Below are 15,732 nucleotides of genomic sequence, written 5' to 3'. Positions count from 1 at the left end.
AGATTGAATATACTGTTGTTAGAAATGTAAATGTTAGAAATATTTGAATATTCTCAGTATTGTTTGAGACGTCAGTGATATTTGTGACGTTGAAACATTGCAATGTTTCGACGTCACAAATATCCACGACGCATTACTAAAAAAGACTTTGAATAGACTATAGACCATTTTGCAAATAGTATAAAATAATTCAAAATATTTGCAATGCAGTATTAAAACAAACATCTGCTTGTATCAAAATAAAATATAATATAGTTTTCCGTTCAATATTCTAATTTGGAATCATGATTAAAAAGTATTATGTCGTTGTGACTTATTAATGTAGATGTAAGGCTAGGAGATGAAGCTGGATTCCATATGACCAAAAAGGCTTGAGTATAGATTTATACAATAATATCTTGTTATCCAATGATAACTTGAATTGGCGCTCGATAAATCAATACATTTGGTAGCGTTTAAGTCCAAATTGTTTCCACTTGGCGCATATATGCTTCTTCCAAGGCAGGCGTCTATATAGGTATATACCAAGATATTTACCATCCTCTGCTTGCGGGAGTTATCAGTTATTGATATAGAGTGGTGGACATGCTCTTTTAGCCGGCGTAAAATTTATATGACTGGAATCAATGAAATTTAAATAACAATTTAATTTCAGAAATTATATATCAAATAAAATTCATTACAAATAGAATATACATCCATAAAGTATAAAGATAAATATATCTATAAAATATAAATATATTACAAGACCATTACAGTACTGTGCAATTAGAAGGTCGTGGTAATATCCCAGGTTAAAATAAAAGAAAGCTCAAAGATCTACTAACAGTATAATAAAACAACTTTTTTTGTAGTATGGAGTATAATATATAAAACTATTCCCAACTTGTTAGTCTACTGAGTGACTCATAATTTCGGGAATTTCGCGTGTTGATAAAATATTGCTTTTTGAAGGGAAAAAATACAGTTGAAGCAAAAACTTGACATGATGCCAAGTTTCCGAACACTGCACCAGGAAAATCAACCGTGAAGGATTGGTATGCGAACGCAGTAAACCGCCGAAGGGGTTGTTACCGACGAAAATATAAAAAAATAGCAGACACTCTAAAAATATCAACTGAACATGTACATCATATCATTTACGAATATTTGGGTATGAGAAAGTTCTGTGCAAAGTGGGCGCAGTGCGAGCTCACTTTTGACCAAAAACAACGACGAGTTGATGATTCGGAGCAGTGTTTGAAGATGATCAAGCATAATAAACCCGACTTTTTGCGTCGATATGTGACAATGGATGAAACATAGCTCCATCATTTCACTCCGAAGTCTAATCGGCAGTCATCCGAGTGGACTGCACACGACGAACCCGCTCCAAAGCGTGGTAAAATGCAACAGTCGGCTGGGAAGGTTTTGGCGTCTGTATTTTGGAATGCGCATGGAATAATTTTCATTGACTACTTTGAAAAAGGAAGGATCATCAACAACGACTATTACATAGCGTTATTGGACGGGTTGAAGCACGAAATCGCCGAAAAACGGTCGCATTTAAAAAAAATGGAATCACCAAGACAAAGCACCGCGTCACAAGTCAGTGAAAACGATGACAAAAATCCATGAATTGGGCGTCGAATTGCTTCACGAAGACAATGCACCGTTGCTTCCTCATCCACCGTATTATTCAGATCTGACCCCCAGAGACAATTTCCTGTTCTCAGATCTCAAAAGAATGCTCGTTGGGAAGACATTTTCGTCGAATGAAGAGGTGATCGCCGAAACTGGGGCCTCTTTTGAAGCAAAGGACAAATTGTACTACAAAAATGGTATCGAAAAGTTGGAGGGTCGCTATAATCAGTGTAGCACCCTTGAAGGGAACTATGTTTAATAAATAAAAACATGTTTACCTTCTTCACGATTTCCTAAAGTCGATTGAAGATAAAAAAACTTATGGAGAGTGCTTTAAATACTTTTTCAAATATGCTTGTTGGGGTATGTATATTCCTGAGTCTACTATACAAAAAATGTTTCCAAACTATTTTGGTTAAGTAGCCTAAAGCCATATTTATTTAGATACTTACTCAAATTATACTTATTTAAAGAAATGTCCTCCCTAAAAGTAGATATTATATTTTTCAACAATAAGTTAAGTTGTATAAAATGTTAACAATTGTTACAATTTATTATTAAACTTCAAAATTGCTCGTGTCTTGAACTTCGGTAAAACTTCTTTTAATACGTTTGGATTCAGAAGCTATTCCTTTAGTGGAGTTATAACTATCAAATAGTTGATCCAATAATAAATGTTTGTTGCCGTTTCGCATAGCTTCTTTTGGAAGGGGATTAATTTATAATATTAAAAAATTAATATAACTCAACGATTAATAATATGAACAAACTTACCCCAACAACAAAACACGCGATAACGATCATATATTACATTCATACTTAATCCACTCATTTTCAGATTTTTAATATTATCAACCCATTTTTTAATAACAGACAGATGCTTCTTCCAAAGAGAACGATTATGCATTTATTTACTATCTGTGCATCCATACTTTACACAAAACTTCCTAGTTCGATAATCGTTTATACTTATATTGTATAACCGACTAATATTATACTAATTAATTAATAACTAGAAATTTAATGACGAAACCGTTTAAAAAACTAAACATATTTTTCCCTATGTAAGTTACACTAAAAATGGAGGCCAAAATAAATAGACAATAGACGCACCATAGAAACGAAATTAACCAGTCTAATGCCTTCACTGCTTTTAGCATATTAATTAAAACATGTAATTAGTTCTCCAGCTTCGTTGGAGCAGTCAAGAGGACAGGACGGTCGTCCTACTGTCGCTATAGACGCGGGTTCGTATCCTGCTGTGGCATGGATGTACTTTATGTTTGTTATTGTAATTGTAAATATCTTTAGGCAACAGTGGAAGATCCGACAATAATCACCATCCCAGTTACGGCAGTAACTAGGCTGGGTAAGATCGGATGTCTTCTGGGATGGTCTCTAAGTTGGTCACTGGCCAGTCGGTTGACTTAATGCCGAGGACTGTGGTTCGGAGCCCACGTTAAATTGTAGGTCCAGTCAAGATAAACCCTCGCTGGTAAAGAGGATAATTTAATATGTAACAGAAAGTAATTGTTTCAAGGCCGTGACATCCATATCTGGGACGTCACGAAACATTTCTTCAAAGTTGCCTATAAAGCTAAATCTTTATTTTCTCTGTGGCTCCAACCAAAGCAATTACGTCACGCGCTATTATATAAGTTATAAGTTATATTATATAAGCTATATATAAGTTATAATATTTCAAACATCAACTTTTCGCTCAAATCCATTTTCTGCAGAAATGAATTTTATTCCGGGTAAAGTAAAATCGCAGAATTATCATTAAGTAGTCATATAGGCCATTCAATTATAATTTAATTAAATTAATAATTAAAAAGATTGCTTGCTAAAATGTGTTTGTTGCACTTGGTGATGGTTGCATTCTAGGTCATAATTTTGAGTCTGCTATTCATTTATTTTGTGGTTTTTACATTTTTGAAGAAGCTTTTTTCTTGATAATCTGCTTTGAAATGTCGCTATTGTCGAAGTCTTGAAAATTTGAAAATATGAAACAAAATATATTTTTTTTTAATTTCAAAAATGTTTTTGTTCGAATAATATGAAAACCGGATATTGTCCTATAGGGGACTAATAAAGAACGATGGTTTATGTGTTTCAGATCAAGATCGACGTCGGACGACTCCGAAGCGACACCCAGTCGAAGCCTTGGCGTCAGACGTTTCTCGGATCCATCGATTCCCGACCTGGCCGGACGCCTGTTCCGGGCCTGCGGATCCAGAGCGAACAACGCCATCAAAAGACTGATCTATCACCTGACGGAGAACATCATGCGCAACGCGGACGGCCAACAGGACCTGCACGTGATCATGATCATCCTGTTGGTGTTGATCGCCGGACTGATCCTGCTCGGCTACGGGGAGGACCGGACAGTGGTCCACCTCCATCACTGGGAGTATTTTAACCCGCCCAAGGACATATAGGCGAAGAGTGTTGTGTTGTTATAATTTTTGTTCTTTTTTTCTCGAGTAACACGGTGCCATATCTTCTTTTTTTTTGTTAAGTTTTAAATATCATCGATTGTTTTAACTGTTGAGATGTTAAAAAATAAATATGTTTAATAGGAGCTATTTTATTTACGTGGTGTTTTAATAATCCCTAGTTGTAGATCTCTCAATTCTCATCAGTAACTATATGACGCGTCATTGAATTCCTCTTGATGCATTTGCCATATCATCTGTAAACCAATTAGTACCCATGCTGTCCACATAGTCGAGTTGTGTTAAGGGTTTCATCTCAGAATGAGAGATAATGTGCCGCAAGCTAGTACAAAAATTTATTTTGACGTATTGACAATTTTCATCTTCTATAATATAATAAATATGATATTTGTTTTTTATTAATTTTTTAGAATGTCAACAATCTGCCTGTAGGCAATAAGTAATATTGTTTGATTTCCGTTATATAATATAACCATCCTAACATGTAGAAGATCACTTTAGTAAGGGATCTGCTGTACAATTTATAATCTAAATCTTATTCTATATACTATTATAACTTATTTTAAAGTCTATCCTAACTTATTCTAATAACTATTCTAACTTATTCTAGAAATTATTAAATTTCACTTTATGTGTCTATTATTCACTTCGTATGGTAGTTTGCGTTTGATCCTACGCACTTTACTGTCATCGCGTACATTTAACTGTTTGGCGAGTGCATTGTGATGTACTAATAGTCTTTCAGGGTACTTCGCACTAGAATTTCGAATCACATTTGTTATGGGTTCTATGTGAATATCACGTTGAATCAGTTTGTTGGACAAGTAATATGGGGCATCGACGATGACTTGCAACACATTATTCTGGAACCTCTGGAGGATATCTATGTTAGATTTCAGATGGGATTAAGTATTGACATATACAGCAAAACCTTGTTATCTAATGATAATTTAGATTTACGCTCAGCCAATACATTTGGTTTAGTTTAAGCTCAAACTGTTTGCGTTTTGTCACTATATGTTTTTTCCAAGTCAGATGACGATCAAAATGCATTCACAGATATTTAACGCTGTCTGATTGCGAAAGTTCATGATTATTCAATTTTACTGAGGGACATGTTCTTCTGCAAAGGGTGAATGTCATTTGAAGGTTTTTTGTGACTAATATTGGATCCTCGTGTGATAATTAAATCGCTCAATCGTCAGCATATGTTGCAACAGTAGTGTTCCGTGAGGTCGGTAGGTCAGCTGTATACATAAGATAAAACAGTGGGCCGAGAACACTGCCCTGCGGAATACCCGAATATATCTGTGATCTGGGAATTGCTTTTGGTTGGCTTTCTTTGTTGTTCTGATTTTCTTCTGTCTCTTCTGTCAGGGCACTGAAATTGTTGTATGTTTCGTTAGGTTTTTGAAGCCGTCTTCGTTTGTTTTCGTACTAATTGTTCTTCGGGACTTCTTAATCGTTTTTGTTTGTAACCATGTTCCATTCGTGCATATGCGTTATTGGTTATATTGGTTATATAATTGAGTTATTGGAAGTTTATTGTCATTTCGAATAGCGGGTGAATTGGGCGGATTGGGACAGAAATATGTTGTGGATTAGCCATTATGTATTAAATTTAACAATACAGATCACCTCATAGTTATTAAATGTTTAACTTAATTTTTTTACGCCAGTCATATTTAGCTCGTTTGATTTGCCGTTCCGAAAATAACAAAGGAAATTCTCAGAAGGTAGAGTCTTGCTTATGGAAATTTCACGTTCAATAGTTCACGTTTTAAATCACGTTCTCACCCTACAATGGTTGAGACTAGGTTTACACATTTTATGACCGGCACTTTATTGACCATTATTCTTAAAGTTTAGACATAAATTGTTACGTCGAGCATTTACTTCCCTTTGTACCGTGGACGCATATCATACTTTATCCTAGCATAGTTTCTAGCGTGTTAGTTTGCCTCTGGCTTTTTTTTTCGTACGCATTGCAATTCATCATAACTGGAGCTGGAGAAGTGAGTGCACAATAGCAACAGAGCATTGCGTATTTATTTATTCGAGATTTTAGCTTAACCCTAGCGACGCCTCCTAACCCTTGTGACAGGGTCTAGCGCGTTGCCGCTCTTGATCTCATTGCAGGACCACTATTGTTAAAGTTTAGACACAAACTGGTACGTCGTACGATAGCTTACCTTTGTACCGAGGACGCATATCATATTTCATCCTAGCACAGTTTCTATCGTGTTTGCCTCTGGCTTTTTCGTTTGTACCCATTGCATATTCATCATAACTGGAGCTGGAAAATTGAGTGCGCAATAGCAACAGAGCATCGCTTATTTATTTATTCCAGTTTTTAGCTTAATCCTAGTGACGCCTACTAACCCTTTTGGCAGGGTCTCGCGCGTTGCGTCCCTTGATCTCATTACCCGACCACTATTGTCAAAGTTTAGACATACACTGGTACGTCGTGCGATACCTCCTCTTTGTACCGTGTGCCTATATAATACTTCATCTTAGCACAGTCCCTGGCTTTTTTGTCTCTGGCTTTTTCACTGGTACGCATTGCATATTCATCCAGACTGGAGCTGGAGAAATGAGTGCACAATAACAACAGAGCATTGCTTATTTATTTATACCAGTTTCTAGCTTAATCCTAGTGACGATTACTAACCCTTGTGGCAGGGTCTCGCGCGTTGCGTCCCTTGATCTTATTACCCAACCACTATTGTCAAAGTTTAGACATACACTGGTACGTAGTGCGATACCTCCTCTTTGTACCGTGTGCCTATATAATACTTCATCTTAGCACAGTCCCTGGCTTTTTTGTCTCTGGCTTTTTCACTGGTACGCATTGCATATTCATCAAGGCTGGAGCTGGAGAAATGAGTGCACAATAACAACAGAGCATTGCTTATTTATTTATACCAGTTTCTAGCTTAATCCTAGTGACGATTACTAACCCTTGTGGCAGGGTCTCGCGCGTTGCGTCCCTTGATCTCATTACCCAACCACTATTGTCAAAGTTTAGACATACACTGGTACGTAGTGCGATACCTCCTCTTTGTACCGTGTGCCTATATAATACTTCATCTTAGCACAGTCCCTGGCTTTTTTGCCTCTGGATTTTTCACTGGTACGCATTGCATATTCATCAAGACTGGAGCTGGAGAAATAAGTGCACAATAACAACAGAGCATTGCTTAATAATTTATTCCAGTTTTTAGCTTAATCCTAGTGACGCCTACTAACCCTTTTGGCAGGGTCTCGCGCGTTGCGTCCCTTGATCTCATTACCCGACCACTATTGTCAAAGTTTTGACATACACTGGTACGTCGTGCGATACCTCCTCTTTGTACCGTGTGCCTATATAATACTTCATCTTAGCACAGTCCCTGGCTTTTTTGTCTCTGGCTTTTTCACTGGTACGCATTGCATATTCATCAAGACTGGAGCTGGAGAAATGAGTGCACAATAACAACAGAGCATTGCTTATTTATTTATACCAGTTTCTAGCTTAATCCTAGTGACGATTACTAACCCTTGTGGCAGGGTCTCGCGCGTTGCGTCCCTTGATCTCATTACCCAACCACTATTGTCAAAGTTTAGACATACACTGGTACGTAGTGCGATACCTCCTCTTTGTACCGTGTGCCTATATAATACTTCATCTTAGCACAGTCCCTGGCTTTTTTGCCTCTGGATTTTTCACTGGTACGCATTGCATATTCATCAAGACTGGAGCTGGAGAAATAAGTGCACAATAACAACAGAGCATTGCTTAATAATTTATTCCAGTTTTTAGCTTAATCCTAGCCACGTCTACTAACCCTAGTGGCAGCGTATCGCGCGTTGCGTCCCTTGATCTCATTACCCGACCAATATTATCAAAGTTTAGACATACACTGGTACGTAGTGCGATACCTCCTCTTTGTACCGTGTGCCTATATAATACTTCATCTTAGCACAGTCCCTGGCTTTTTTGCCTCTGGATTTTTCACTGGTACGCATTGCATATTCATCAAGACTGGAGCTGGAGAAATAAGTGCACAATAACAACAGAGCATTGCTTAATAATTTATTCCAGTTTTTAGCTTAATCCTAGCCACGTCTACTAACCCTAGTGGCAGCGTATCGCGCGTTGCGTCCCTTGATCTCATTACCCAACCACTATTGTCAAAGTTTAGACATACACTGGTACGTAGTGCGATACCTCCTCTTTGTACCGTGTGCCTATATAATACTTCATCTTAGCACAGTCCCTGGCTTTTTTGCCTCTGGATTTTTCACTGGTACGCATTGCATATTCATCAAGACTAGAGCTGGAGAAATAAGTGCACAATAACAACAGAGCATTGCTTAATAATTTATTCCAGTTTTTAGCTTAATCCTAGCCACGTCTACTAACCCTAGTGGCAGCGTATCGCGCGTTGCGTCCCTTGATCTCATTACCCGACCACTATTGTTAAAGTTTAGACATAAACTGGTACGTCGTACGATAGCTTACCATTGTACCGAGGACGAATATCATATTTCATCCTAGCACAGTTTCTATCGTGTTTGCCTCTGGCTTTTTCATTTGTACCCATTGCAGATTCATTGTAACTGGAGCTGGAAAATTGAGTGCACAATAGCAACAGAGCATTGCTTATTTATTTATTACAGTTTTTAGCTTAATCCTAGCGACTCCTACTAACACTAGTGGTAGGGTCTCACGCATGGCCTCCCTTGATCTCATTACACGACCACTATTGTTAAAGTTTAGACATATGCTGGTACGTCCTGCCATGTGCCTATATAATACTTCATCTTAGCAGAGTTCCTAGCGTGTTTACCTCTGGCTTTTTCCCTGGCACTCATTGCATATTCATCATAACTGGAGCTGGAGCAGTGAGTGCCCAATAGCAACAGAGTAATGCTTATTTATTTATTCTAGTTTTACCTTCATCTTAGGGGTGCCTACTAACCCTAGTGGCAGGGTCTTGCGCGTTGCATCCCTTCATCTCATTACCCGACCACTATTGTTAAAGTTTAGGCACACACTGGTATGTCGTGCGATACCTTCTCTTGGTACCCTGTGTCTATATAATACTTCATCTTAGCACAGTCCTTAGTGTGTTTGGCTCTGGCTTTTTCAATTACACGCATTGCATATTCATCATAACTGGAGCTGGAGAAGTGAGTGCACAATAGCAACAGCAATAGACATAAGCCGGTACGTCAAACGTTACCTTCCCTTTGTACCGTGAACGCATATCATAATTCATCCTAGCACAGTTTCTAGCGGGTTTGCCTCTGGAATTTTCCTTGGAACGCATTGCATATTCATCATAACTGGAGATGAAGGACTGAGTGCATAATAGCAACAGAGCATTGCTAATTTGTTTACTCCAGTTTTTAGCTTAATCCTAGCCACGTCTACTAACCGTAGTGGCAGCGTCTCGCGCCTTGTCTCCCTTGATCTCATTACGCAAGTTTAGATATACACTGGTACGTCGTACGTTACTTTGTCTTTGTACCGTGGACGCATCATACTTACATTGCTTATTTATATATTCGAGTTTTTTGCTTAATCCTAGCGTGATTTACTAACCTTAGTGGAGGGTCTCACGCGTTGCGTCCCTTGATCTGAGTGCAGAATAACAACAGAGCATTTCTTATTTATATATTCGAGTTTTTAACTTAATCCTTGCGACGCCTACCAACTCTAGTGGTAGGATCTCGCGTGTTGTCTCCCTTGATCTCATTGCACGAATATTATTGTTAAAGTTTGGACGTAAGCTGGTCGTCGTACGTTAACTCCCCTTTGTACCGCGTGTACATTTATTACTTCACCCTACTATAGTTTGTAATTGCTATCAATTACCAATATTGTCTGTTTTTGTCCGTCAATATTATTGGCTACTATGGACTAATATTGTTGTTAACCATTCTATAATAATTCTAATTATAATTCTGATAATAACCGATCTGTGTTCTGTTTCTGGTGTATTTTTAATTTCTCCCTTGTCATTGAAAATTGCGCCGGTATATGTAATGAAAATTTAAGGTGTTTTCGGAACCACCTTAACCATCACCCAACCACCTCGAATATCAAGAAGTGCTTTATTTATTGTGCAAGTAGTTGTTGTATCCTTTATTTTGATCTCTGTTATTATTTAATTAAGTTGTTAGATTATTTTATATTATTTTCTTAAGTATTATTTAAATTTTACGCCCTTGTTGAAAAACAACCCTACGCACATGAATCACAACAGCATTCTGACTTGAATATAATATTTTGTTAGCTGTGTCGAATTATTGTCCCTTTTCCTGTGGAAGGAGAAATATAATGCCGTTTCGTTGGTGGAGTATATAATATATAAAAATAAGTCAGCTTGTTGTTAACCAGATACTTTTGTTTGGGGCATTAATGATCATTTATATCACGACATGGCAATGCACATCTCCTCTAAATAATCTATTAAAATTTAATTCAAGATTGCCGCTTGAGTTGATTCTATCGGTATTATGTAACGTTAATTTTATATTATAATTATATCTTAAATTCGCGGTTGACAACTGTGGATTTTATAAGGGCTACTAGGTATATTTGAGGTCCTTTAGCTGCGTTTCTATTTAAAATGTATGACGATATCCTTTCACCGCTTATTAACCACTTGTTCTTCCTATAATTTGTCTGATTTTAGCGGTTGAAACCAAATGGTTTATATATGAAGGACACTTATCAGGACTCCTATAAAGAAGATGCTGATGTGGGGATTAGACCTCGTGGGAAGAAACATGGGAAAACTTAGTGTTTGTTTAATAAAACATTCAATTTATTATTAATAAATCACAATTATATTAAGCTTACATAAAATAAAACTAAAATAATATTTTCTATTTTGCACATTTTGGGATATTCTAAATTTAACTGAACTTTATAATTGCTTCAGTTATCATTCTCAAAAGTTCTTGTATATTCACGTTACACACGTCCACAAAATTTTCAACTGATGTTTGAAAAGCTATATAATTATTAAGTATTTCTTCCAGAGGTGTTTTATAATTTTTGTTTTCTATGTATGTTTCAAATTCGGAACATTTATTTTTTACAAACTCTTGATACGAACTATTTATATATTCTAGGTTATATCGAATGCGGTTTATAAGAATAATAATACTGCAATAAATATTGGCAAACGATTCCAATAAATCATCATCCTGTTTATTTTCTTCGGCATCTTCTATGCTACGTTGGATTTCGTTTTGATATAATTGGTAACCTCGCAATTCTACATTTACTTTCTTTTTTTCTCCTGTATTTAATACCTCAGTTTCAATTTCAAGAATTCCGTCATAATCAAGAATAAAACTTACTTTAACATTAACATTACCTGCTATACTTTCAGGCAGATTATCGCAAGAAAATGTTTCTATAATTTTATTGTAAGCTTCATTTTTTCGTTCTCCTTCAGATATTCCCCACGTTATAATACTTTGATTATTTTGTAATGTAGAGAACATTTTGTGCTGAATGGTTGGCAATTTTGTACCTTTTTCAATTATTTCAGTTACCAATCCCTTCGGTGCAGTTACTCCCAATGATAACGGTGCTACTTCAGTAATTTTTTCAATTTTTTTGCATTGTCCAGTTAGCAAAGCTGCTTGATATGCTGCACCAAGTGCAACAGCTTCGTCAGGATTAACATCAGTTTTAAGTTTACTCCAGCCAAAATACCTACTTAACTTTTGTTGTATTATTGGAGTTCTCGTAACGCCACCAATAAGTAGCACATTGGTTATATCTTCTGGAGGAATGTTAAGGTCCTCAATACATCTTTTTACCTTAACAATAGACTTTTCTACTAAATCAGCTATAATTTCTTCGTACTGCGTACGCGACATATCCAATGTAAAATCTTCATCGCTTCCATCAACGCATTCTAATGGAATGTCATAACAATCTTGAATAGAAAGTTTTTCCTTGAGCACAATACATTTCTCATTTAAACGTCTCATTAATTTCGAGGTTAAAATTCTATTGCCGTATTTCTTCTTAATAACTCCATAAAATGTTCCACAAGTAGTTGGTCCATATCTCGACCACCAAGAAAGGTTTCTCCTTCCACGTTGAGTACATTAATCTCCTTGTCCTTGACGTCAATAATAGAAACATCAAAAGTCCCACCTCCAAAATCATAAACTAATACTTTCCCATCCACTTTGGTACCTCCACTAATATAAAACAATGCACCTGCAACTGGTTCTGTAATGAGCCTTAACACTTTTAAGCCAGCTAATTCAGCTGCTTTGCGGGTGGCTTTTCTTTGAGAATTACTGAAATGAGCCGGAATAGAAATAACTGCTTCCTTAATTTCTGTTCCCAAATATACATTCGCTGATTCCTTCAAATATTTCAATACCTCTGAGCTAACTTCTTCTGGTGATTTATGCGTAAGTTTTCCGTCATGCATAAGTTTGAAGACTGCATTTCCCTCAGGGTCATTTGTTATGTTAAAACGGTAATGTTCATTGTTTTTAATCTTCTGAACATTTGCGTCGTTGAATTTACGGCCGATGATCCTCTTCGCGTCTGCAACAAAAATAATAGAGATCTTGTGAAGTTGAACTAAGATTTTACTTAAAATAATAAGAATATTATGGACATAATAGTATCTGTTGTGGCTTTTTCAGTCCAGACGAGATAAAATTATTTAAGTATACTACAACTATAATTATGTATACTACGAACTATAATTATTATATATTTCAGTATGCGATGGCAATTATACATACTTATATGTACATTATATGTACCAAATATATACTGAAATTTTGGGAGGGAAAAATTATACAAGATCTTAGAGATTGGATTGGGCTGTAGGGAATGTGATATTAAAAGTATGTTCTGATATCATATTCAAAATGGTATTTTGACAAGTATTTGTGATACAAGTATTTGATCTTATCAATGGAGTTACTACTACTATTACCATTGTTTAAGAGATGCCTATTTGGCGTAGAAGGGATTAATTTAAAAACATTACATCTTAGAGTTTTAATAACTTCAGAAACGACAGGTCAATTATATAATCCGAATAAGCATAGGTCACTAAAAGAAATAACATCTGAAGCAAGATATTTTCAATTAGAAATGTTGACAGAATAAAGCCAAAGAACTATATATAAGAAGACAATAAACATACAGTCTACCAGAACAATTGAATAAACGTTAAGAAATCGACTATAATTGCCATTCAACAGTTCAGTTTACCATTTTAACTATTGATATCGACAAAATGCCTCATTTATTAGTTTTTTCTCCTTAAGAAAAGTATATCGTAACTTATTAACAATAGCAAATAATTTAGAATCTTTGAATCCTTGAGCCATTGTATATAATCTTAAGTAAACACACCATCCAACAAATGTAACCGAGGAGATCATATAAATATATAGTTATCACTTGAAAAATGTACAAAAAGTATGTGCTTACCGTAGAAGAAGTTGGTAATGCATCTAATACCTTGATGATCAGCTGAGGTTCCAACAGAGATGCCTGAGGTCTCTTCGTTATAAAAGACGAAAGACGGAGTTATACGATGTCCTTCTTTGTTCGGTATAGCTTCTTGTTTGGCATCTAAGAAAACGGCTGCAGCGGAAAATGATGTTCCCAAATCGATTCCAATAACAGGTGTTTTATTCATCTTTGATATCTTAATTAATTATTTGAAATTTGTTGGTTCTGTTTACTAGAGGCTCTTAAATAATATAAAATATATCGAAGCTGATTACTTTTAAACATTTTTTTATCTATATCCTACTTAACTAATTTATATTAGGTACGATAATTTTTTCGTAGAAACAGGTGATAATATCAAGTTATGTATAATCAAATTGATAGCGATATTTTAAAAAAATATGTACTCACTTATACGTAATAAATCAAGATTTGAACGAGCTAACTGGGACGTGACTATATCCCTTTGCCAGGTTAATCCCAAAAGTGCCATTTTAATAAATATTTTTTTAATTTATTTTAAAACCTCCGTTTTACCAAACAGGATCTATCTGGACTGGACCTACAGTTTGACGTTGTCTCCAAACCGCCGCCTTCGATATGAAGCCTACCGACTCGAGGGTGACCAACTTAAAAAATCATTCCAGAAAATATCCAGGCTTACCTAGTCTGGTTACTGGCGTGACTGGAATTATTTTCCTTGTCGGATTTTGCACTCTTACCTAGGATTATCACAAACATTAAACAATCACAAACATAAATTTACGATCATGCCTCAGCAGGATTCGAACACGCCACTACTGCAACAGTAGGTGGACAGTTTTTTCGCTTTTACCACTGCGTCACCAAGATGACAATAATAATAATGAGATTTGTTGATACAAGAATTTCAACTAAAATGTGTTTGTATTTAAATGTTTATGTCAGTGGCGGCTGGTACATAAGCGCTGTTGCAAAAGGAAGCTAAAGAGGATCCCAAAAATTTTATTGGGAGCTTCTTTAGCTTGTAAAGAAGCTCCCAATAAAAGCTTTGTAATCTCACTAAAGTATTTAAATATTCCCTAAAATTTACGGAAAAACAAATCCAACTTCTCTAACTCTAGTTAGAATAAATAAAAAAAAAAGACTTTAATGGAAATGCGGTCTACCGAAGTAACGTCGACCAGTGGAATACGATCGGTAGGTTACCAACTAACGCTAACGCTATTATTTATCTGGGCCACACGATACTGTTCTGTCATCTCCGCCCCTACCCTGACATTACAAACTATACAGAAACAGTGCCGATATTTAAAAGGAGATTTCGCTGCATTTAGTCCAGCACCGTATGTGTAGTCTAATGTGACTTTTGGTCGGTTACTGATAACAATATTAACTATAACTATGGAAGTGGTCTTTAATTTAATTAAGATGAATTAATTTTTAAACATTCTTAGGAAGAAAAGTTGGAATTTAAATGATAAGATAGACCATTACCAGATAATATTATTGAGAAATCTGATGCAAGTAGAGCGAAAAGTTACACCCGTATATTTAATAGAGGAATTTATATTAGAAATGAATTGATTTATGGCGGTGATAAAAAATGCGTTTTACTCTATTCCTCGCTTACTTTTTGGCGGTGATAAAGCTTGGACGGAAGTAAGGGTCATGGACCATTTAAATTTGAAAACAAAAAGACACGAACATTCTAAAATCTTCTTCATAATTGTAGGACATTTATATTACGAGGGTCACCTAATATTTCGGTTCAATTAGATTCTACGTATTGTTAAGATAGGTATGTTTTACCAAAAATTATAAATTGCATTACATTTAGTGGGGCGTTTAAATTGTCTCTTCGAGGAGATGATGAGAGCGGTACTTCCCAGAATCGATTGATATCTCGTGGATTTATAAATTTTTCGACTAAACTAGATGCAACTCTAAGTGGACACCTAAAGAATGCTTCGGTATCGAAAGGCACCCCCAAAGAAATACAGAACGATCTATTGCAGTGTATGCTTGAAATTTGTCATGAACAAATGATTCAGGAAATTAATAGTTCTTCATTCTTGGTGATCATGGCGGACGAAATAGCTGATGTTACTCCAAAATCTCAACTGGTAGTATTTTTTAGATATGTTCGTGATGGTGATCCAAATGAGC

General features: G+C 35.9%; 3 protein-coding genes across 5 annotated transcripts in view; 1 reads left to right on the top strand and 2 right to left on the bottom strand.

The window, feature by feature from the left end:
- Positions 1 to 4,220, top strand: part of LOC143203812 (uncharacterized) — a 77,440-nt gene extending 73,220 nt beyond the window's left edge. For all 3 annotated transcript variants that reach the window (XM_076416101.1, XM_076416100.1, XM_076416102.1), the window contains one exon: positions 3,743 to 4,220. In XM_076416101.1, the coding sequence (XP_076272216.1) occupies positions 3,743 to 4,064 (322 nt within the window). In that variant the 3' untranslated portion in view covers positions 4,065 to 4,220. The remainder of the gene's footprint in view (positions 1 to 3,742) is intronic.
- Positions 4,221 to 9,110: 4,890 nt separating this feature from the next.
- On the bottom strand, positions 9,111 to 12,083 carry LOC143203406 (chaperone protein DnaK 2-like). Its single transcript, XM_076415525.1, has 4 exons — positions 11,459 to 12,083; positions 9,506 to 9,654; positions 9,324 to 9,427; positions 9,111 to 9,249 (listed from the first exon to the last, which is right to left on the bottom strand). Exons 1-4 carry the CDS (start codon positions 12,081 to 12,083, stop codon positions 9,111 to 9,113), a joined length of 1,017 nt encoding a protein of 338 aa, XP_076271640.1.
- LOC143203675 (heat shock 70 kDa protein-like) lies at positions 12,073 to 13,845 on the bottom strand. Its single transcript, XM_076415927.1, has 2 exons — positions 13,561 to 13,845; positions 12,073 to 12,657 (listed from the first exon to the last, which is right to left on the bottom strand). The coding sequence occupies exons 1-2, from the start codon at positions 13,769 to 13,771 to the stop codon at positions 12,095 to 12,097; spliced, it is 774 nt and encodes a 257-aa protein (XP_076272042.1). The 5' UTR covers positions 13,772 to 13,845; the 3' UTR covers positions 12,073 to 12,094.
- Positions 13,846 to 15,732: the final 1,887 nt, after the last annotated feature.

The sequence above is a fragment of the Rhynchophorus ferrugineus genome, unplaced genomic scaffold, assembly GCF_030347505.1.
Source record: "Rhynchophorus ferrugineus isolate W39M unplaced genomic scaffold, kcgeb_rfMv2 rfM10, whole genome shotgun sequence".
In the NCBI taxonomy this organism is placed as follows: Eukaryota; Metazoa; Arthropoda; class Insecta; order Coleoptera; family Curculionidae; genus Rhynchophorus; species Rhynchophorus ferrugineus.
Note: the sequence above shows the minus strand (reverse complement) of the source record. Positions and strands in the feature narration are given on the sequence as shown.